This window comes from Sus scrofa, chromosome 17 (assembly GCF_000003025.6).
Source record: "Sus scrofa isolate TJ Tabasco breed Duroc chromosome 17, Sscrofa11.1, whole genome shotgun sequence".
NCBI classification, from domain to species: Eukaryota; Metazoa; Chordata; class Mammalia; order Artiodactyla; family Suidae; genus Sus; species Sus scrofa.
In genome coordinates, this window is record NC_010459.5 from 41147307 (window position 1) to 41170065 (window position 22759).

Below are 22759 nucleotides of genomic sequence, written 5' to 3' on the forward strand. Positions count from 1 at the left end.
TTATAAAGTATTTTGAAATGGATAAGAACCAAAGACACTACACATATAAAATGTCACATCTTTTTACTTTCAGATCTCAAGTGCTAAGTTAAATACCATTTAATCTGCTATTACTGAACTCCAGAACTTTTCTTTTTTATATAAAGTTTTGACTTTTGAGAGTTTGAAAACCCGAATGTTATAGTTTAGCTGAATTGGGGGTGGGGGGGGCGAGGGAGCACAGGGGCAATCTGGTGAGGAGCACGTAGAGCAAGAGGGTAGAGTATCTGTATCAGTTCCTTAAACCTAAATCTCAGTGCGCACCCACACTTAACTGCGTTGTCTTCTCTCTGTCTCCTTAGGAGTATAAACAGAAGCTTGCTCGGGTAACCCAGGTCCGCAAGGAGCTGAAGTCCCATATTCAGAGTTTGCCAGACCTCTCCTTGCTGCCCAACGTCACAGGGGGCTTGGCCCCCCTGCCCTCTGCTGGTGACCTGTTTTCAACTGACTAGGGCAGGTGTTGTGCCCCAGATTCCCATCTCTACCAGCAGAACGAAGAGGGAAAGTCATGGTTGGAAGTAACCTAGTAGCCCCCGATTCTGTCCCTCCTTCCACTTGGCCCCCCCCAGCCTCAAGAAAGAACCACAGACTGACTCCTCTCCGGCCTCTTCTATTGAGCACAATTCAGAACAGTGGCGAGTGGAATCCAATTTAGATTTACATTTGGAAAGAATACAAACTGTGACACTTCATGTTTCCATGCCCCTGTTGGTTTCCATTCTTAGCTCTCTCTTTACACCTAAGAAGTTACGAAAATCATGTGTACTCCTGTAAGCTTTCAGAAGAATCTTATCCCTCATGACAGCATTGTGTTGTGAAAGCAGCTTCTCCTTTCTGAGCTGGGCTTGTTCAAGTTCAGTACAAGCTTCCACTGAGGGGCTCAGTCTGGAGTCGTTGGCTTTCCTGGCTGCCGTTCACCCCAGAGGTTGGAGGCACGACTGTGGAACAGCTTCGCCATAAAGAGTTTGCCAAATCTCTGAGTCTCTCTTCCCATGCGTGGCTTCTAGCAGTGCGCCGTCAGAGGTCAGGTGCATTTGTTCTCTGAGCAGACTAGAGACTCTAGCAGTAAGATTCAAAGCTGATCTGGGACATGAAGTCCCAGTTCAGAGACAGACTAACGGGGATAAGTTATTTGCTCTAGGTTCCCACCAGTAACCTTTCCAGGCTGCACTTCTCAACAGTCCCACTGCCAGAGAGCATGTTCCTAGAAACATGATCTTTGCTTCAATTGGTTGTGAAGGTAGGTGTTAGAAATGGCACTGGTGGACCCCAAAATCTATAGGCATACTGGGCATCTGGGCTCTGCCTGGAAATTGTTTTGAGCCTTTATTTTGGGGAGTAGGGCACACACTAACATTTAATGCACTGCGTGGGTACATGTGCACAGCATGGTGACTGAGCTTGAATATCTCCCCTGCAGATGTGACACGCTGTGCATGTTTGTCTGTCTTTCAGTTCACACCACTGCACGTGTCCATATGCCCCCAGGAGGAGGCATACTTTGCATCGGATGTTATTGAATAGCTCATCTCTGGAAGGGGGAAAGTGAGGGTATTAATTGGGGATTTTAATTCCATTATCATGCCAGCTGACATTATGACTATATAATGTAGTTAGAATTTTTATCTTGCTTTTAGTAAAGATTAGGTCTGCTGACTGTAAATCATTCTAATTTGGCAGGCTTATTTTTGACATTGGAAAGGGCAGAAAACAATTTGCCCCAATAGTGTAATAGGAAGTATAGCCCAGAGGCTGAAATCCAAAAGCTGTAAAAAGGAATTCAGTGGAGGGGGCTTCAGAATCCCCATTATTTTGAGTTGCTGTATTCAGGATTACCAAAAATCCAATTACATGTAATTTTACATGTTCAGCGTGTTAGAACATAACCTCTGTTTTAAAAAGCGTAACAGGCTTCCCGTCAAGAAGCTCTCCTGCCTGCCATGAAGTAAAAATGATGAAAAGTCATAGCAGGTATGCAGTTTAACTGTGTAGAATCTAGTAGCATTTAAGCTATTTTTCAGATTGAATATGGACTGTGTGTTTGCATATTGACACTGCCTGTTGTCCTGTAATTATTAAATTAATGCGTCTATATAGTTGTTCTCCCAGAGGCTGTAGGGCAGTAAATTACCAAAACTGCGAAATAAATTCCAGTCTTTGCTGTTTCTGCACATAAGCCCCCTCCCCACATGATGTGCTGCTTTAGTCCTGCATATGAGCTTGCTTCTCAACAGACCCATCTTGGACATTCTCTATGCTTTCTTTTACCAGGGAAGCCAAATCCAGCCATAAACCACCAAAAAGGTGTGGTAGACATTTGCTCTGATCAGCTAGATGAAAGTGTTACAGTGGATTTCGCTCACTGCTGTGTTTTATCTGATTGAGTCTTTGACCAGCAATTGGTGCATAATTATTATAGCAAGAGCAAGAAATGAAACCGTAGCAATTATGTAAATGAATGTGTTGGCCTCGTAACACCTGTTACTAGTAGACTTCCTGTGAGGAAGTTAGTTCTTTTTTTTGTTTGTTTTTCAATGAAATGCTTTTGTTTTGAATCTTAATTCTCCAGCATCCTCCCCAAGTGTGCTTATTACTTCATTTGTTTAATTTAAATGACCCTTTCTCCTTGTATGTATGAGGTGATCTGGCGGGGTGGGGTAGGTGGTTGTTTTGTGTTTTCCTTACCTATAGGGCATCCATCGGCCTCAGAGACCTTTCCTTTAGGTCATATTCCTCAGAAAGTCTTCAATCTTCTTTTTGTTTTTTGTTTTTGTTTTTTTTCTTAAAGAATATTTTTAAAGCTTAAATTTGTATATTAATTTAGGACTTTATTTAGAAGTATAGGCTGCCATTGGTGGTAGCAGTATATTCTGAAATGTCTCATAGATATATATTTTTGAATAAAGATGGTGTGTTGAACGATATTGTGTGATTTTTTTTTTTTTTTTCTTTCTCCCATTAGGGAACACCCAAGGCTTCCTTTGTAATCAGTGGGTAATGAGTAATCACCAATGGAGATTGTGCTGTCCGCACAGAATCTTGTCTCAGGAATTTTTGTGACTGCTCGTGGCCCATAAACACTCAGCACTTAGATAGTATTTTTTGGTTCTTTCTAGGGGTGTAATTAGCTTTAATTAGCCAGTCCACACAGTACCCAGGAGAGGTATTGCCAGTTTTATCTTCCTTGTGCAGAAGTAGGACTGGTGGAGAGAGGTTAAACCACTCTTTCCCTAGTACCACACAGTCTCTGACAGATTAAAACTTGGAAGTTCTTTGATTTCAGCACTTCTGTTCGCACCACTAGGCCTCCTGAGAGAGATTTGATTTTGGCAGTTCAGTGAAAGCCACTCTGAATAGTAAAAAAAAATGCAAGATAATTGCAAACCCAAGTGGTATATCATTTTAAAACATTTTTGTGGGGTTTTTTTCCTTTGAAATTCCGTGAGAGCATATTGACTGAGCATTATTGGTTAAAACACAAAGTAATAAAAGTGGTTTGAAATTGGTTCCTTTGAAGTAATTGAGATGTTTAGAAGGATGGTTTTAACCTTTCTTGCTGGATGAGGACAGCATTCACCCAAAGGAGTGCGGTTACTCATTTATCCCATTTGTCTCACGGTGCAGAAAACTGCTGCAGCCATGGTCCTTTGAGGAGAAAGGCAACTCAGGTTGAAGTCCAGATTTGAGGAGCTGAGACTATGCATTAACCAGGTTCTGTCTTAAAATATCAAGGTTGAATGTAATATGTGAATCTCAGGAGACAAGATCTCCTTCTGTGTCCCCAGGTTTCATGGCCTAGTTAATGTCTTCCCTCCTACCTATAAATAGTAAGTCTATAATTCCTCTGGTTTAATTAGCACTTCAGGCTACAAAATGTGACTCTGAGGTCCTCAGAGCTGAAGATAGAACTACCCAAGAGTTCATGAATCTGTCAAAATGCTTAACTTTTGTGATGAGAGCCATTAACTCTGTGTGACCTTCCTAGGCAAAGGCACTTTTCTCTCTCAGCCTCAGTTTTCTTATCTTTGCAGTGTATCGGACTAAATTATTTCTAGGCACCCTGCCAGCCCTAAAGCATGTGATGGTTATGTTACAGGAGAAGAATGCTGGATGGCATGTCCTAGGTTCCCAATAAATAGTATTTGATAGGTTAATAGTATCATCATTGTACTGTATATGCTTTTTTAAAAATATATATGAAGTCCTGGAGACTAGCCGACAAGAGGAAGAACATAAGAGACAGTGCCAGGTCTAGGAAGAGCACTGGGCACAAACAGTCAGCCTTTGGTTTATTTGAGACCTTGAAAGAAAAGGCCACTCTCAGACAAATACTGTCTGATATCAGTTATATGTGGAATCTAAAAAATAAACTAGTGAATATTAACAAAAACGAAGCTGACTCACAGAGCAAAACTAGTGGTTACCAGTGGGGAGGGACAGTACGGGTGTGGAAAAGTGGGAGGCACACACTGCTGGGTATAAGATGGGTAAGAGCAGAGTTCCTGCTGTGGTTCAGCAGTAATGAACCCAACTAGTATCCATGAGGATGTGGGTTCAGTCCCTGGCCTCGTTCAGTGGGTTAAGGATCCAGCGTTGCCATGAGCTGTGGTGTAGGTCACAGATATGGCTCAGACCCTGCGTGGCTGTGGTTGTGGTGGAGGCTGGGAGCTGCAGCTCCGATTTGACCCCTAACCTGTTAACTTCCATGTGTCACATGTGCAGCCCTAAAAAAAAAAAAAAACGGGCTCAAGGGTGTGCTGTACAGCACAAGGAATATAAACAATATTTTGTGTTAACTATAAATGGAAGGAACCTTTAAAAATTACATAACTAATAAAAGGAAATTTTAAGAAAAAAATAAATTGACTTATCTAAAAAAAAAGCCACTCTCCAGCCTGGTTTGCCATCTTATTTTCTCTTAAGATCATTCATCTGGCTAAACTCATTTCTCATTGCCACCTCTGTGGGATTTTCCATTTAAAAATCATTCTTCCACTCTGAGGCACAGATTCAATTAAGAATCCATTATTCTCCTGTACAGTAGATTGGGATTCACACAGCTTTATCTAATGTTGAAAGCCCAGTTTGTTCGATTTTTTTTTAAGACGCTGAAATAGTTATTTCACATTAAGAACTCACTTCTACCACTGGTTTGATAAATATTAAAATTAGCAGTGTGAATCAGAATTTATTCTTTTTACGAATAAGAGGCAGCTAGCTGTAACAAATAATAACCCCCATCCTTCTGATCTCCTCTCACTGTGATGACCATGGGCAAGTCCCTCAGCCTTTTGGGACCTCAGCTGCTGCTTAAAGGACATGAAGGAGGTTGACCTCTGAAATCCTTCCCAGATCTAAAATCCTGCAACTAGTCTTTCAGAATATTTCTTCCTACTGAGAATCTTATTAATAATACCTCACTCTGTAGATTTTTAAAAACCAATTATCTGTATGAACTCTTGAAATCAATGAGTCAAAGTGGTTACAAACATACCTATTAATAACTTTAAATGAGATATTTGTAAAAAGGGCCTAGTACCATCTCTGAGACAAATTAGAAGCTCAATAGTAGCTGTTAACTGTATTTAATAAAGATTGTAGGTATTTAAATGCACATATATCAAGAGGTTAAAATAAATGTTTTTTGGAAGGCAGCAATAGACAGCACATACCTAGACTATATGCTGTATTTATACAATGGAGATGATAAAACCTGTAGCCCTCTCAAACTTCCTCAGCCACATTGAGGGTATAAAAGCAAAGTTAGAGTTGAAAGAGGAGAATTTTTGGTGGGGCTTTCTTTGAAGAGAGACATTTGTGTGTGTGGAGCCTCCTAAGGGAGGGTAGTAGGTGCCAGTTGCCCCTCACCTCAAGGCTGGGGAAAAGGGCCTTGGGGAACTTAATGCGTGTCCCCCGTAGGGTGACAATCCCGTGGACTACACAGACCTTGGCCTGGAAAAATCTAAAGGATGAGATACCAGTGAGTGGCAGGGTGCTTTGATGATGGCCCAAAGAAGAGGTGGCAGGGGTGGGTCTAACTTCCCCTCCTGGAGCTGGCGGGGGCAGGGGGTGCGTGCAGGCCTCCGCAGGACCAGATGTGGGCTGCATGCAAGAGCGCTGGCATGTGGTCATCTCGGAGGCTGACCAAGAGGTGAGGGTTCTGACTTCCAGTGCTGGCAGAGGAGCAGAAAGCAGAGCCACGGGGGAAGGTATCACCCCGAGAGATCCCTGGGGCATGAAGATGGAATGACTGGGAGGAAGGAGAGGATGGATGAACCACCCTGACGAGCGTCAGAGGGGCCCGCATGAAATAGACGCAGTTAAACGCTTGCCAAGCCTGTGCCCGGTCACCACAATGCCTCAACTAAGGATTTTTTTCCTGGCTTTACCCTCCTTTCCTCAGCCCTGTCCTGAAAGGGTCAGAAACCTCTTAATGCACAAGCAAGGCCTCACCTCCCGGATGCAGTCTTCAGTCTGCAGTTGGCAGCAAGCCCAGAGAAGCCTCAACCTCAAATGATAAGCCAGTTTGGGACTTCCCTGGTGGCTCAGCGGGTTAAGGACCTGGCATTTTCACCGCTGTGGCTTGAGTCACTGCTTTGCCACAGGTTTGATCCCTGGACCAGGAACTTCCACATGCCACGAGAGAGTGCCCCTTCCCCCCCAAAAAAAAAGAAAAAAATGATAAGCCGTTTTGATTATAACACATATTGGACATTTAAATTTCTGAACTGAGGCTGTTTTGCCCCTTAAGTGTGACTACAGGATGATATTGTTATTATTGTTGTTAAATAAGATTGACTAGAGAAGTTGTAGAGGCCTGACCTTTCTTCTCGAGTTAAGGGATAAGCTAATCCCATAAATAGAGTTTCAAGGGATGGTAGGAGACAAAAATAAAGTTGCTTTGTGATTGTAATTTCACAAGCCTACTTGTTCATTTTGTTCATTGTAACGGTTACATACATGATTTTTTTTTTTTTTTTTTTTTTTTGCTTTTTTTAGGGCCGCACCCACAGCATATGGAGGTTCCCAGGCTAGGGGTCTAATCAGAGCTACAACTGCCGGCCTATACCACAGTCACAACAACGCCAGATCCGAGCCACATCTGCAACCTACACCACAGCTCACCGCAACGATGGATCCTTAACCCACTGAGCGAGGCCAGGGATTGAACCCACAACTTCCTGGTTCCTAGTGGGATTCATTTCCGCTGTTCCACAACGGGAACTCCCTACACATGATTTATTTTATGACCTTTAATTCTTGATTCACTATTTTAGTTTCGCTAACTTAGTTCATTTCCACAACTTCAATTTGTTCCTTAATTAGTAAATTCAAAAATTATCCTTCTGGGAGTTCCTGTTGTGGCTCAGTGGAAACGAATGCTTAATGGGCACTTAATAGGCACTCCCAAGCCCCTAGCAACCACTTATCTGCTTTTTGTCTTGATGAAATTGCCTATGCTGGATATATAATATAAATGGAATTATACAACATGTGAACTTTGTGTCTGGCTTTGTCTACTCATCATAGTGTTTCAATGTTTATTCATGTTATAGCACTTAGCAATATTTTATTTTTTTTATTTTATTTTTTTTTTGTCTTTTTGTCTTTTTTTGTTGTTGTTGTTGTTGCTATTCTTGGCCGCTCCCGGCATATGGAGTTCCAGGCTAGGGTTGAATCGGAGCTGTAGCCACCGCCTACGCCAGAGCCACAGCAACGCGGGATCCGAGCCGCGTCTGCAACCTACACCACAGCTCACGGCAACGCCGGATCGTTACCCACTGAGCAAGGCAGGACCGAACCGCAACCTCATGGTTCCTAGTCGGATTCGTTAACCACTGCGCCACGACGGAATCCTTTTTTTTTTTTTTTTTTTTAATTTATTTATTTATTTTTTTTAATTTTATTTTTTTTAATAAAAAATGGTTGAATAATATTCCATTGTGTGGACATGCCACATATCCATCAATATTTATCAATCAGTTGACAGGCATTTGAGTTGTTTTTACCTTTTGGCTATTTTCAATAGTGTTGCTATGAACATTCTTATACACATTTTTGTTTGAACACCTGTCTTCAATTCTTTTAGATATATACCTTGGAGTGGAAATGTTGGGCCATATGGTAATTCTACATGTAACTAATTGAGGAGCCGCCAAATGATTTTCTGCAGAGGCTGTGCCATTTACATTTCCATCAGCAATGTCTGAGGGTTCCAATTTCTCCACGTCCTTGCTTATTAGTCATGGTTTTCCAAAGACATGGAATCAATAGGATGTTAATATATGTAGATAGATAGATGATAGATAGATGATAGATAGATAGATAGATAGATAGATAGATGGATAGATGGATGGATAGGGATTTATTTTAAGGAATTTGCTCATCCAATTCTGGAGGCTCAGTAAGCAAAACCTGCAGGATAGGCCAGCACCTGGAGATCCAAGAAAGACATGCAGAGTCCAAAGACAGTCTGCTGGAAGAATTCCTTCTTTCTCAAGGGGGAGGTCAGTCAGTCTTTTTTTTAATTGAGACCTTCAACTGATTGGATGCGGCCCACCCTCATTGTGGAAGGTAGGATTTTCTCAAAAGTCCAACAGTTTAAATGTTAATCTCATCCTAAAAACACCTTCACAGAAATATCCAAAATAAAGTTTGACCAAATATATAGGCACTATGGCTCAGCCACATACAATTAACCATCACATTTGCCAACCCTTGTTATTTTCCATTTCTAAAATTATAGCTGTATTGCTGTGCTAGGGCTCCCTAAGAAATTACTACAAACTGGGCAGCTTAAAATAGAAAATTTATTATCTCCCAACTCTTGAGGCTAGAAATCCAAAATAAAGGTGTTCACAGGGCCATGCTGCCCCCAAATCCCTAGGAGAGGTTTCTTCCTTGCCTTTCCAGGTTCTGGTAGCCCCAGGCATCCCATAGCTTATGGTACCATAACTCTAATCTCTGCCTCCCTCTCCACGTGGCTATCTTCCTTTGTCCAAATTTCCCCCTTTTATAAATAACATCCGTCATATTGGGTTAAGGCCCACCTTAATGACCTCATCTTAACTGGATTACATTTGTAAAGACCTTTTCCCAAATAAGGTCATATTCACAGACAGTGGGGGGTTAGTACTTCAACATATTTGGTGGGAGGAGAGGACGCAATTCAACCCATAACAATAGCTATCCCAGTGGGTAGGAAGTGATATCTCACTGTGGTTTTGATGTGTATTTTCCTAATGACTAATGACATTGTGCATCTTTTCATGTGCTTCTTGCACATTTGTGTGTCTTTGGAGAAGTGTTTGTTCAGGTCCTATGCCCATTTTTGACTTGGGTTTTCTCTGCTGTTGTTGGGTTGTAAGAATTATTTCTATATTTGGGATACTAAATTTTATCAGATATATGATTTGCAGATATTTTATCCTATCTTATTTAGATGCCTTTTCAATCTCTTGATAGTGTCCTTTGATGTACCCTTGTCAAAATCTTGAACAATTTATTTTATTTTTGTAAATAAATATGTTAGTTCCCAGGCTAAGGGTTGAATTGAAGCTGCAGCTGTGGCCTACATGACAGCCACAATAAGACCAGATCCAGGCCACATCTGCAGCAACATCAGATCCTTAACCCCCTGAGCGAGGCCAAGGATCAAACCCATATCCTCACAGAGACAGAGTCGGGTCCTTAATCCACTGAGCCAAAGTGGGAACTCGTTGAACACTTGAAAAAATGAATTTTGGAGTTTCTATTGTGGCTCAGCAGGTTAAGAACCTGACGTAGTCTCCATGAGGATGTGCATTTGATCACTAGCCTTGCTCAGCGGGTTAAGGATCCAGTGTTGCCACAACCGAAAACATAAAGGACTACAAGATGGGTAGGATGAGTGAAGATGCATCCAGGACCCACACTCCTGGGTAGGTGACCTATAAGTGAGGGGATAATCACAATTGCAGAGGTTCTTCCCAAGAAGCAAGAGGTCTGAACCCCACATCAGGCTCTGCAGCCTAGAGGTCTTGCACCAAGAAGATAAGCTCCTAGAATGTCTGACTCTGAAGGCCAGCAGGCTTGAATACAGGAGAGCTGGAGGACTGTAGGAAATAGTCCACCCTTAAGTGGCCTTGCAAAATCTGACATGTTCCAAATCCCAGCACAGAGGCAGCAGTTTTAATGGAGCCTGGATCAGACCCACTTGCTGACTTCAGAGAGCATCTTGGAGAGGCAGGATGCAGTTGGGACTCTCGCGGGGAGACCAGCACTGGAGGCAGCCATTTTGGGGAGATTACTCTACCGTGAGGACACTGGTGCTGGCAAGGACCATTCTGGAGTCTTCTCTCTAGCCCATTAGTGCCAGAGTTTTACTCAGCCACCAGCAGGAAAGCACCAGTCCCAAGAACCCCAACCAAGCAGCCAACTGCTCTAGGACCCAACCCTGACCATCAGTGGACCAGCAGCCACCACAAAAGGCACAGTCTGGCATTCAGACAGGCCAGGGCCAAGCCCTACTACTAGCACATCCGTCGTAGTAGCCTACATAGGGAACACTCCTAGAGTATATAGGAGTGACCAGAGGGGAGTGTGCTGCTGGGTCCATGGGGCATCTCCTACATAAGGCACTTAGTGAAGATAAGAAAACATAACCAGCCCATCTAACATACAGAAATAAACACAGAAAACTAGGCAAAATGAGAAGACAGATATGTTTCAAATGAAGGAACAAGACAAAACCCAGAAGAACTAAGCGAAGTAGAAATAAGCAATCTACACAATAAAGTGTTCAAAGTAATAATCATAAAGGCACTCAGTGAACTCAGGAGAAGAATGAATGAACATATGAGAAGATGAATGAAGCATTAGGAAATATAAACCAAACGGGGCCGAAGAATACAATACCTGAAGTTTAAAAAGATGCTAGGAGGAAGCAACAGTAGATTAGATGATACAGAGGAACAGATCAGCAAGCTGGTAGTCAGAGTGAAATCACTCAAGCTAAAGAGAAAAAAGTATTTTTAAAAATGAGGATAGTTGAAAAGACCTCTGGACAACATCAAGCATACTAACATTTGCATTACAGGGGTCCCAGAAGGAAAAGAGAGAAAGGGGCAGAGAACTTACTCAAAGAGGTAATAGCTGAAAATTTCCTTAATTTGGAAAAGGAAACAGATATCTAAGCTCAGGAATCACAGAGAGTCCCAAACCAGATGAACCCAAAAAGGTCCACACCAAGACGCATTGTAATTAATTAGGCAAAAAAAAAAAAAAATCAATGGTAGATAATCTTAGAGCAGCAAGAGAAAAGCAACTAGTTATATAGAAGGGAAGCCCCATTAGATTATCAGCTGATTTTCAGCAGAAACTGCTCAGGTCAAAAGGGAGTAGTAGTAGCATGATATAATTTAAGTGATGAAAGGAAAAAAAGCCTACAGCCAAGATTACTCTACCTAGCAAGGCTGTTACTTCAGTTTGAAAGAGAGATCAAGCATTTTACACATAAGCACAAGCTAAAATTGTTCAGCACCACCTAACTGTCTTGACAAGAAATGTTAAAAGGATTTCTCTAAGCAGAAAAGAAAAGACAACAACTAGACATCGGAAAATTACAAGAGGAAAAATCTCACTTGTAAAGGCAGACATGAAAAGTACAAAAGGAAAAATCTCATTGGTAAAGGCAAACATATAATAAAATCGCTTATAAAGTTAGGTGGAAGGTTAAAGGTCAAAAGTAGTAAAATCACCTATATGCACAATAACAGCTAAAGGATACACAAAACAGAAAGATGTAAACTATGACACAAAACAAAAAGATGTATAAACTGTGATGTTAAAAACTTTAAAATGGAAGTTCCTTCATGACTCAGCAGGATCTGGCATTGCTCCAGCTGAGGCTCAAGTCATAGCTGTGGTGCAGGTTTGATCGCTGGCTTGGGAAATTCCACATACTGCAGATGCAGCCAAAGGGGGGGAAATAAAAAAAAGCACAAGGAAAGATAGCAAAAGAAGAAGAAAGGGGGAAAAAACTATAAAAACAACCAGAAAATAGTAAATGGCAATAAATACATACCCACTGATAATTATTTTAAGAGTAAATAGACTAAATGCTCCAATGAAAGACATAGAGTAGCTGAATGAATAATAATTTAAAGAAAAAGGGGCGGGGGGAGTTCCCGTCGTGGTACAGCGGAAACAAATCTGACTATGAACCACGAGGTTGTGGGTTTGATCCCTGGCCTCGCTCAGTGGGTCAAGGATCTGGCGTTGCCGTGAGCTGTGGCGTAGGTTGCAGATGCGGCTTGGATGGTGAGACTGTTGCTGTGGTGTAGGCCGGTGGCTATAGCTCCAATTAGACCCCTGGCCTGGGAACCTCCATATGCTGAGGGTGCGGCCTTAAAAAGACAAAAGACAAAAGACAAAAAAAAAAAAAAAAAAAAAAGACCCATGTAGGGAGTTCCCATTGAGGCTCAGCAGAAACAAATTTGACTAGCATCCATGAGGACTCAGGTTTGGTCCCTGGCCTCGCTCAGTGGGTTAAGGATCTGGCATTGCTATGAGCTGTGGTGTATGTGGCTACAGCTCTGATTCGACCCCTAGCCTGGGAACGTCCACATGCCACAAGTGCAGCCCTAAAAAAAGATCCATGGGAGTTCCCGCCGTAGCGCAGTGGTTAACGAATCCGACTAGGAACCATGAGGTTGCGGGTTCCATCCCTGGCCTTGCTCAGTGGGTTAAGGATCCGGCGTGGCCGTGAGCTGTGGTGTAGGTTGCAGACGTGGCTCGGATCCCGCGTTGCTGCGGCTCTGGCGTAGGCCAGAGGCTACAGTTCCGATTCGACCCCTAGCCTGGGAACGTCCATATGCCGCGGGAGCGGCCCAAGAAATAGCAACAACAACAACAACAACAAAAGACAAAAGACCAAAAAAAAAAAAGACAAAAAAAAAATGATTTGGGGGATGGATTGGGAGCTTGGGGTTAATAGATGCAGACTATTGCCTTTGGAATGGATTAGCAATGGGATCTTGCTGTGTGCCACTGGGAACTAGGTCTAGTCACTTATGATGGAGCAGGATAATGGGAGAAAAAAAAACGTATACATGTATGTGTAACTGGGTCACCATGCGGCCTAAGAAATAGCAAAAAGACAAAAAAGAAAAAAAAAAAAAAAGATCCATGTATATGATGCCAAAAGACTAACTTTAGATCTAGACACACAAGAAAGCTGGAATAGCAATGATTAGATAAAACAGACTTTAAAGCAAAGACTATAATAAGAGACAAGGAAGGACATTACCTAAAGATAAAGGGATCAATCCAACAAAAAGATATAACAATTTTGAATATATATGCACCCAGCATAGGAACACCAAAATATGTACCACAAATAGTAACAAACATAAAGGGAGAAATTTACAGAAACACAGAAATAATAGGGAATTTAACATCCCATCAGATCATTCACATAAAAATCAATAAGAAAACACTGGTTTTGACCAACACATTAAACCAGGTTAACTTAATAGATATATATAGAACTTTCCATCCCAAAGCAGCAAAGTACATATTCTTTTCAAGTGCTCATGAAATATTCTCCAGAATATATCACATTCTGGGCCACAAAACAAGTCTCAGTAAATTTAAGACGACTGAAATCATATCAAGCACCTTTGCTCACCATGATGGCATGAGACTAGAAATCTAGACAAGGAAAAAAAAGGCACACAAAACACTAACACATGGGTGCTGAACAATATGCTACTAAAAGGCAGTGGATTGCTGAAGAAATCAAAGAGGAAATTAAAAACAAAAGTGAGTGGGAGAATATATGTACAAATAATATAGCCAAAAAGAGGTTAATATACACAATATACGACTCAACATTAAAAAAAAAAAAACACCATTTTTTAATGGGGAGGAAAAAAGGGCAGAGAACCTGAATAGATCTTTTTTCCAAGAAAGACACACAAATAAATGGCCAATAGACATATGAAAACATGCTCAGCATCACCAATTATCAGGAAAATGCAAATCAAACCACAATGAGTATCACCTCACATCTGTCAGAATGGCTGTTATCAATAATACAGCAAATAACAAGGGCTGGTGAGGGATTGGAGAAAAGGGAACCCTGTGCACTGTTGGTAGGAATGTAAGTTGGTGTGCCGCCGTGGAAAACAACATGGAGTTTCCTCAAAAAGTTAACAATAGAACTGCCATGTGATCCAGCAATTCCACTTCTGGGCATTTTTCTGAAGAAAACAAAAACACTAATTCAGAAAGATATATATGCCTTACATTCATTGTGATGTTATTTATAATAGCCACAATATGGAAACAGCCTAAGTGCTCATCAGTGAATGGTAAAAAAAAATATGGCATATATATAAACACAATGGAATACTACTCAGCTATATTAAAAAAAAGAAAGAAATCTTGCCATTTGTTACAACACGGATAGACCTAAAGGGTATTATGCTAAGTGAAATAAGTTGTAGAAAGACAAATACCATATGATTTCACTTATATGTGGAATCTAAAAAACAAATAAACATAACAAAACAGAAACAGATACATAGATATAGAGGTCAAACCAGTGGTTGCCAGAGGGGAACGGGGGAGTGAATGAAATAGGTGAGGGAGATTAAGAGGCACAAACTTTCAATTATAAAATAATAAGTCATGAGATGTTATTATGTACTATATAGGCAATATAGTCAATAACATTAGAATAACTTTGGGAGTTCCCTTTGTGGCTCAGGGGTTAACGAATCCGACTAGGAACCATGAGGTTGTGGGTTCAATCCCTGGCCTCGCTCAGTGGGTTAAGGATCTGGTGTTGCCATGAGCTGTGGTGTAGGTCGCAGACGTGGCTCAGATCCCGTGTTGCTGTGGCTCTGGCGTAGGCCGCTGGCGACAGCTCCAATTAGACCTCTAGCCTGGGAACCTCCATGTGCTATGGGTGAGGCCCCAGAAAAAGACAAAAATTAAAAATTTAAAAAAAATTTAAAAAAAGAATAACTTTCTAAGGTTTCAGATGGTAACTACACTTATCATGATGATCATTTTGCAATGTATAAAATATTGAATCACTATGTTATACCCCGAAAGTAATTTAATATCGTAAGTCAGTTTTACTTTATTTTTTTAAAAAGAGAAAAAATGAAGGTGAAAGAAAAACTTTTTCAAAACAACAGAAGCGGAACTAATTCATCACCGATAAAACAGAACCATAAGAAATGTTAGAAAATTTTTGGACTGAAGAAAAATGATACCAGATGGAAATCTGGATCTACACAGCAGAATAGAGAACACTGAAAATGTAACTCCATGGGGAAGTATATTTTTTTTCTCATAGTTTAAATGCCTTTAAAAGATAATTGACTGCTTAAACAAAAATAGTAATGTACCTGGGGGTTTTATAATATACAAAAAAGCAGAATATATGACAACAGTAGCATAAAGTCAGAAGGGGAGAAATGGAAGTATTATTATAAGGATCTTATGGTAGTTATGACATGTTATAATGTCACTTGAGGGTAGAATGTGATAAGGTAAGATATACACTAAAAAGTCTAAAACAACCACAAAAAAATAACAAAGAGTTGTAGCTAATAAGCAAATAAAAAAGATACAATGAACTCATAAAAATTATTCAGTTATTGTAAAAGGGAGGCAGAAAAAAGAAAAAGCAGAGCAAAGAAGAGATGAGACCTATAGAAAACAAGTAGCAAGGTGATATTCTAAAATCTGATCGTATCAGTAATCATATTAAATGTGAATAGTCTAAATACCTCAATTAAAAGGCAGAGATAGTAAGAAATTTAAAGTTCATAGTTTCAGATATCGGAGTCACCAAGAGAGACATGACACATAGGCACTGAATTGAATTATGCTTTACTCGCAGAAGAGACAGAGCAAGATCTGCTTTAATGGGGATCATTGATTCCATAGGACCAGTGATCCAGTCCTGCAGCTGATGCAGGAAGATGGTCTGCCTGTGCCCCTCTTGTGTTGTAGGAGGAGAACCCTGTTTCCTCCTACTAGGAACAGATATAAGCAGTGGGATTGGCCAGGTGCCATATGATGCACACGCTTAAGCAGAAGAAAAACACATTAAGCCTGTTAGCAAGGGAAAGATATTTGCAAACAAGGCACTGGCTCTGAGGGCTCTGTATTTTCCTGTAAAGAAGTGATTCAGGCCCCAGAACACTTTCCTACAACTGCGCAAGAGTCACCAGACTGTGTATGACTGCCTTTCCAGCATATTTACTATCTGGCCCTTTACAAAAGTTTGCCCATCTGGGATTAATATGATGTGGACTTCAGTCTAGCAGGGACCATGATGACTTCTGAATTATTGGGCTATGAATTTTAATGAGGTCTCTATATATTTCTTTTGGGGGGGGAATAGATATCAGAGATTCCTATTTCTTTTTATTTATGTATTTATTTAAATTTTTTATTAAAGTGTAGTTGATTTACAATATTGTGCCAATTTCTGCTATACAGCAAAGTGACTCAGTCATACATATATATACGTTCTTGTTTTTATATTATTTTTCATCATGGTCTGTCCCAGGAGATTGGATGTAGTTCCCTGTGCTATACAGTAGGACCTTATTTGTGTGTATCTTTTTGTATTGGGTTTATTTTTTTAAAGCTATAATTTATTTATTTAAAGTTTTTATTATAGTTTATTTACAATGTTCTGTCAATTTCTACTGTACAGCAAAGTGACCCAGTTGTACATACACATACATTCTTTTTCTGATTGTCCTCCATCATGTTCCATTACAAGAGATTAGATTTAGTTCCCTGTGCTATACAGCAGGATCCCATGGCTTGTCCACTCCAAATGCAGTAATTTGCATCTACTAACCCCAAACTCACAGTCCATCCCACTCCCTCCCCCTCCCCCTTGGCAACCACAGGTTTGTTCTCCATGTCCATGAGTTGGTTTGTTTGTTTCTGTGGATAGATTCACTTGTGCCATATTATTAGATTCCAGTCATAAGTGATATCATGTGGCATTTGTCTTTCTCTTTCTGACTTACTTCACTTAGTATGAGGGTCTCTAGTTCCATCCATGTTGCTGCAAATGGCATTATTTTGTACTTTTTATGGCTCAGTAGTATTCCATTGTGTATTTATACCATATCTTCTTAATCCATTCATCTGTTGATGGACATTTAGGTTGTTTCCATGTCTTGAATATTGTGAATAGTGCTGCAGTGAACATAGGGGTGCATGTTTCTTTTTGAATGTTTTTTCCTGATATATACCCAGGAGTGGGATTGCTGGATCATATGGTAATTCTACATTTAGTTTTCTGAGGTGCCTCCATACTGTTTTCCATAGTGGTTGTACCAATTTACATTCCCGCTAACAGTGTAGGAGGGTTCCCTTTTCTCCACACCCTCTCTAGCATGTGTTATTTATAGACTTACTAATGACAGCCTTCTGACCGGTGTAGTTTTGATTTGCATTTCTCTAATAATTCGTGATGTCGAGCATTTTTTCAAGTGCCCATTGCCCATCCATCTGTCTTGCTTGAAGAAATGTCTATTTTTTGATTGGATGGGTTTATTTTTATTTTTTATTTTTATATTTTTGCTGTTGGGTTTTATGAATTGTTTTATATATTTTGGAGATTAAGCCCGTGTGAATTTTCAAAATACCAGATGCCTAGGTTGAGTAGTTCTCTTCTCCCTGCCCCAGGAACCCAGTGGGTAACTGTGGCCTATTAGATATGCAAGTGGGCTCACAGGTTAGAATGCATTTCACTTCCCTGGGTAGAATCTTTGTGATGTTGCTACCTTGGAGGATTCTTCTTCGGTTAAATCTGATTAGTTGACGTGGCATGCTCTAGGCTGGAGCAAAGAGCCCTGAATTTGAAACACAGTTGAAGTCCCAACTCCATCACTGCAGAATGGAATGACTTTAGACAAGTCACTTCACATCTCAGGGTGATGCTGACTTCTCAGTAATACTTAGTATTTCCAGATCTCCTTGGAGATCTTCACCCCCGTGTTTAACGGTAACAAAAGCTGCACGGAGACACAGCACAGGGAGGTTAGGGCACCGGCCCCAGACTCCAATGAGCTGATTTTAAGTCCTAGTCTCCCCACTTAACCGGCACATTGGCCGTGTGACTTTACCTCCCTGTGTCTTGCTTTCATCATCTGTATGCTGGGGGATAATAATAGACTCTAAAGGTTATGGGGATTTAATGACTATTACTAAAGTAAACTGAGCTACATGAGTATTTGCTAAATAAATAAAGCTGTTTACTGATAAGGATCAGCCCAAGCAAACTCTGGGCGTGTGAGCCTAGGCTGTGGTACAGCTGAATTCAGGCGTTCTTCTCTGGAGGTCATAGAGCAGGCACTGTGCCCTCTTAAACTCACAGCTGTTGTGAAAAAATGCTGAAGAGAGACACCGGCCAATTGCAGAAGAACAGCTAGGCCACAAAATCAAGGCCACCAGGAAGGATGGCCTGGAACCATTTAGCCTGCAGATGAGAGGCCAAATACAGTGGTGCTCAGTGTATGTAGATGAAGACAGGCATAAAAATGGTTCTTACTTTGAGGATAAGCTGGGGCAGGAGTCGGATGTTTCCGTGGGGAGAGCCTCTGACCTATTATCAGGAAGATATTGCCCCTCCAAAGTTGGCTGACTCTGGGGTGCTGTTGGGAGCTTCTCAGCTAAGGTAGAGAGAAGAGATGAAACCTACAAAGACCCTCCCATATCTAATAGTCCTGGACTCTAATATTTCTCTTGGCTTTGAGATTTGACTACCGATAAGCGTGGTTGGAACCAGCCATTGCTTTTAGAGTTCCAAAGTTTGAAGCTTGCCAAGAACTCTAATAGGGTCTGCCCAGATTCCTTAGGCCACCTCTTGATGAAGGGTTCAGTGGCCTGACAATACTATAAGCCCCCCCCCCACCCCCATGGATGAGGAAACACGGGTTAGTGGTGACAGCTCCTGGCAGGGTCATAGAAAGGTAATTTATCTTAGCACTGTCATTGTTCAGGAACTCAAAAGCAGACCTCCAAACCCTCTTTGATATCAGCACTGATTGCCTTTGAAACTTCAAAAGGGCCTTTCAGACCTGGGCCCTAGTTTGCCCGGAATGCTGTGGCATCTGGATTTCATTTTGATGGCCTGAAGGACTGTGAAGTCATTCCCAAGAGCAGCTTTCTTATCTGCCTCAGCCAAAACAAGCATGGACAGTCCCGGTTCTGAGGTCATTAAAGTTCATTAGATTTTGAAAGTACATCATGGCACATTATGCACAGATTCAGATAAGCCACAGTTCAAATCAAGCTCCCACTCCCCCCACCATCTACTTGACCAGCCATGGAACAGACTGGAAGAAAACGCCCTGTCCCTGGAGGCCAAAAAGAGTGCCTAGGAGACCCCTTACCTGGGGAATAGTTGCAGATGGGATTCTCAAATCCCAAGAGAACAGAGGCTGCAAACTCAAATGACTTCAAGACCTGGGATGGCAAGAAGAAGGAGGCAGTCTGGCCAGCTGTGGACCGGCGCGTGTGTGTGTGTGACAGCCGCTACGCAGTTCAGCCAAGTGTCGCATGCTGGAAGGGAAGATCAGTGTTACCAGATTGTCTGATTTTTCTAAGAGTATGTGGAAACCTGGATTTGCATGTAAAAATATATTCGTTTTTGGCAACGAATTTGAAGAGCAGTTTGGAACCTTTTTTGTGGATGTCAGTTTGTTTGTTCTGGGAATGCCAGTGTGTTCTGGAGTGCCGTCCTGTTCTCTGTGCATGTCGAAAGTTACTCTCTGCTGAGGACCTGGAGTCTGCCCAGCTGACCACAGTCTGAGGAAGAATCTCTGTTCAAAGAAGACTCTGTTAGGCTCAGATCAGAGCCTGCCATACCTGCATGTTAATCCAGTCCTGCTACTTGCAGCCTGCTGCAGAGACAGGATTACTGGCCAGAGAGTGGAGAGGCCCAGGTTCTTCTTGTCCAGACCCTGTCACCGATTCCCTGTGTGACCTTGGGAAAGTCTCTGTCCTTCTCTGGCCTCAGTTTTCCCTTCCGGAATCGGCCCAGAACCTCTCCGGGCCCCACCTACTCAGATGGTCTAAGGGCTCCAGTTAGGAGGAACCCAAAATGGAGAATTTTCAAAAGCAGGGCTTGTTCTGGATTTGGGGTGAAACGGCTATTTTTAGGACTGGTTGTGTGTTTTTGGAACTGGTGGTTCCAGAGCTAAGAAAATAATTTGCCAGAAAGGAGGCTTTACCAGCAGCTTCTGGAACTTTTGAGCCAAGGTCTTAGGGCTGATAGCGAGGATCTGTTAACATTCACCTAGTGTTAATGGTGACATTTAGGCGGTTAGAGAAGGTGAGCGGGGTGTATGACAGATGGGAAATGGCAGGTGAGCGGTCATCCAGAGGCCTGGCTTCTTGTCCTGTTCTCACTGCGGCCGGCAAGTCCTTCCCCATCTCTGGGCCTCTTTCCTTTGAGGAGGGCAGCTGGCTGGTTTCTGAGCCCCCTTTGAGCCCTGGAGTTCTGTGACTCTTAATGAATTATGCTTCAAAGTTGTAGTTTCATCATCTGGCCAAGGACTTTAATTTTTTAAAAATTCAGCAGATGTTTCTTAAGCCCCCACTGAAGATAGGCACTGTGGATGCAGCTGGCAAAACCAAATGCAGTCCCTGCCCTCATGGCACATGCCATCTTACAGGGAGACAGACGGTGACCAATCAGATAAAAGCACAGTGGGCTTGGCAAAGTGCTAGGACAGGAGGGTGAGTTTTTTGTTTTGTTTTTAATTTTATGGCCACACCCACAGCATATTGAAGTTCCTGGGCCAGGCATTGAATCTGAGCCGCAGCTATAGCAATGCTGGGTCCTTTAACCCACTGCACTGGGCTGGGGATGGAACCCACACCTCTACAGCCACCTGAGCCACTGCAGTCAGATTCTTAACTCACTGCACCACCGAGGGACTCTGAGGATGAGTTTTCAACAGGTGACTTGAACTTAGGGCCAGATGGGAACAACTTCAAGGAAGTGACTCTTGAGCTGAGACCTCAATGGTAATGAGTGAGGGGTTAGCTGGGTGAAGGGGATGAGAAAAGTGTTCCTGGAAGAGGAACAGCATATGCAAAGCCTGTGCCAGGAGGGCACAGGGCATGTTCAAGGCACCAAAAGGAGCCGGCATTGCTGTGAGCTGGGGATGTTGAGGTTCAGGGTGAGCCAGACCCTGCAGAATCTTCTCATCCATGGAGAAGACTTAGGTCTTTGTGCTGAGAATCGTGGAAAGCCTCTGAAGGATTTCCAGCCAAGACAGACAGCATCAGATTTCGTTTTGAATAGACTCCCCTGAATACTATGAAGAAGGGACAGGTGATGGTGGACCAGAGGGTGGAGGCCAAGGGGAACAGAATTGAGGCAGGGGGACCAGTAAGGAGATGGTGATGGAGTGATGCCATCTGGTAAGACATGATGGGGGCCAGGCCAGAGCCATGCTAGTCAAGAGAACATAAGTGGTCAGACTTGAGAGCCAGTTAGGATTTTGAATCAACAGGGTTGGCAATAGATGGAATGAGTTGGGCCAACCCCCAGCTCTCTGGGCAGGTGTTCTGAAGGTGAGCCAGCCTCAGATCTATGAGTATGTGTCCCAGCAGCAGCCCCCTGATGTAGGAAGCCTGTGAAATGATCCATCCCACCTCCCCGCCCCCGTGGTCTCTGGCTTTCCAGGTTTCCCACCCTTGTGTAATTACCCCTTGAGTGTGGCTGGACTTACTGACATACAGCTAACCTAAATAGAGAATGTCAGAAGGGATAGGTAAAGAGGTTGGGTTTTAAAAAGACTGTGCCTTCCATCTCAGATGCTTTCTCTTGCTCTGTCTTCATCCTTCATACTGGGGAATGTTTGACATGAGGCAGCCCTATGGACAGGCCTAGGTAAGTGAGCTTGGACATGGCTCTTTGGAGGCCTGCCAACAACTATGCAAGTTAAGTTTGGAAGTTTGTAATTTGATCCTCCCTGAATCAAGTCTCAACATGATTGCACCAAGGCCAATACCTTGATTACTGCTTTGTTAAAAATCTTGACTTAGAGCCACTTAAGCCACAGCTGTAGCAACACCGGATCCTTAACCCACTGTGCCAGAGTGGGAACTCCCAGATTCTTGACCCACAGGAACTGAAAGTTAATAGTTATTATTTCCAGTGGCTAAATTTGGGGATAATTCACTAGGCAGCAATAGATAATCAATACAGTCCTCCCTCACACAAACTGTGCTCTCTCAACTTCCCTGGGCCTGGGAAGGGAAGAGTTAACCCCAGGACCCAGGCAGCAAGGTTAATGCCTCCAGCTTGAGGGACAGTTTATTACAGAGTTATCTACTGGCTCAGCCAACACTTGGGTCTGCTGCCAGCTGGGCCTCAGCCCTCCTGTGGTGCCTGTCCGAGGAGGCGCCCGGAGGGCAGGGGTGGGGTTGGGGGGATGGAATCCTGGCAAAGGGACAGACTTACTAACAGCGTCACTTCTCTGCCTTGGTCTGTGATGCTCCAGATGCCGTAGTGCCAGTAAGGCTCTATGGCCCTGTCCCCAGCACGGGTCAGGGCTGCCTCAACTCCTGGGTCACAGCATCTTCCGGAGCTCGTTTCCCACCCCACACCTCATCCCACCCAACCCCACCCCCTCCTTCGTCTGCAATGTTGAGAGTCTCAAGGGAGGTGCTGAGAAGC

The 22759-nt window shown here is 42.5% G+C and overlaps 1 protein-coding gene across 3 annotated transcripts in view; it reads left to right on the plus strand.

The window, feature by feature from the left end:
• RPRD1B (regulation of nuclear pre-mRNA domain containing 1B) overlaps positions 1-22759 on the plus strand; it is a 78648-nt gene that overhangs the window by 53337 nt on the left and 2552 nt on the right. For 2 of the 3 annotated variants that reach the window (XR_308771.3, XM_001925707.5), the window contains one exon: positions 342-2963. The exons of the other annotated variant lie outside the window; for it this stretch is intronic. Coding sequence is in view for 1 of the 2 variants with exons in the window: in XM_001925707.5 (XP_001925742.2) it covers positions 342-491 (150 nt within the window). In the remaining variant the exon portion in view is untranslated. Of the gene's footprint in view, positions 1-341; positions 2964-22759 lie in introns of those variants that run through there. 3 annotated transcript variants of the gene reach the window in all.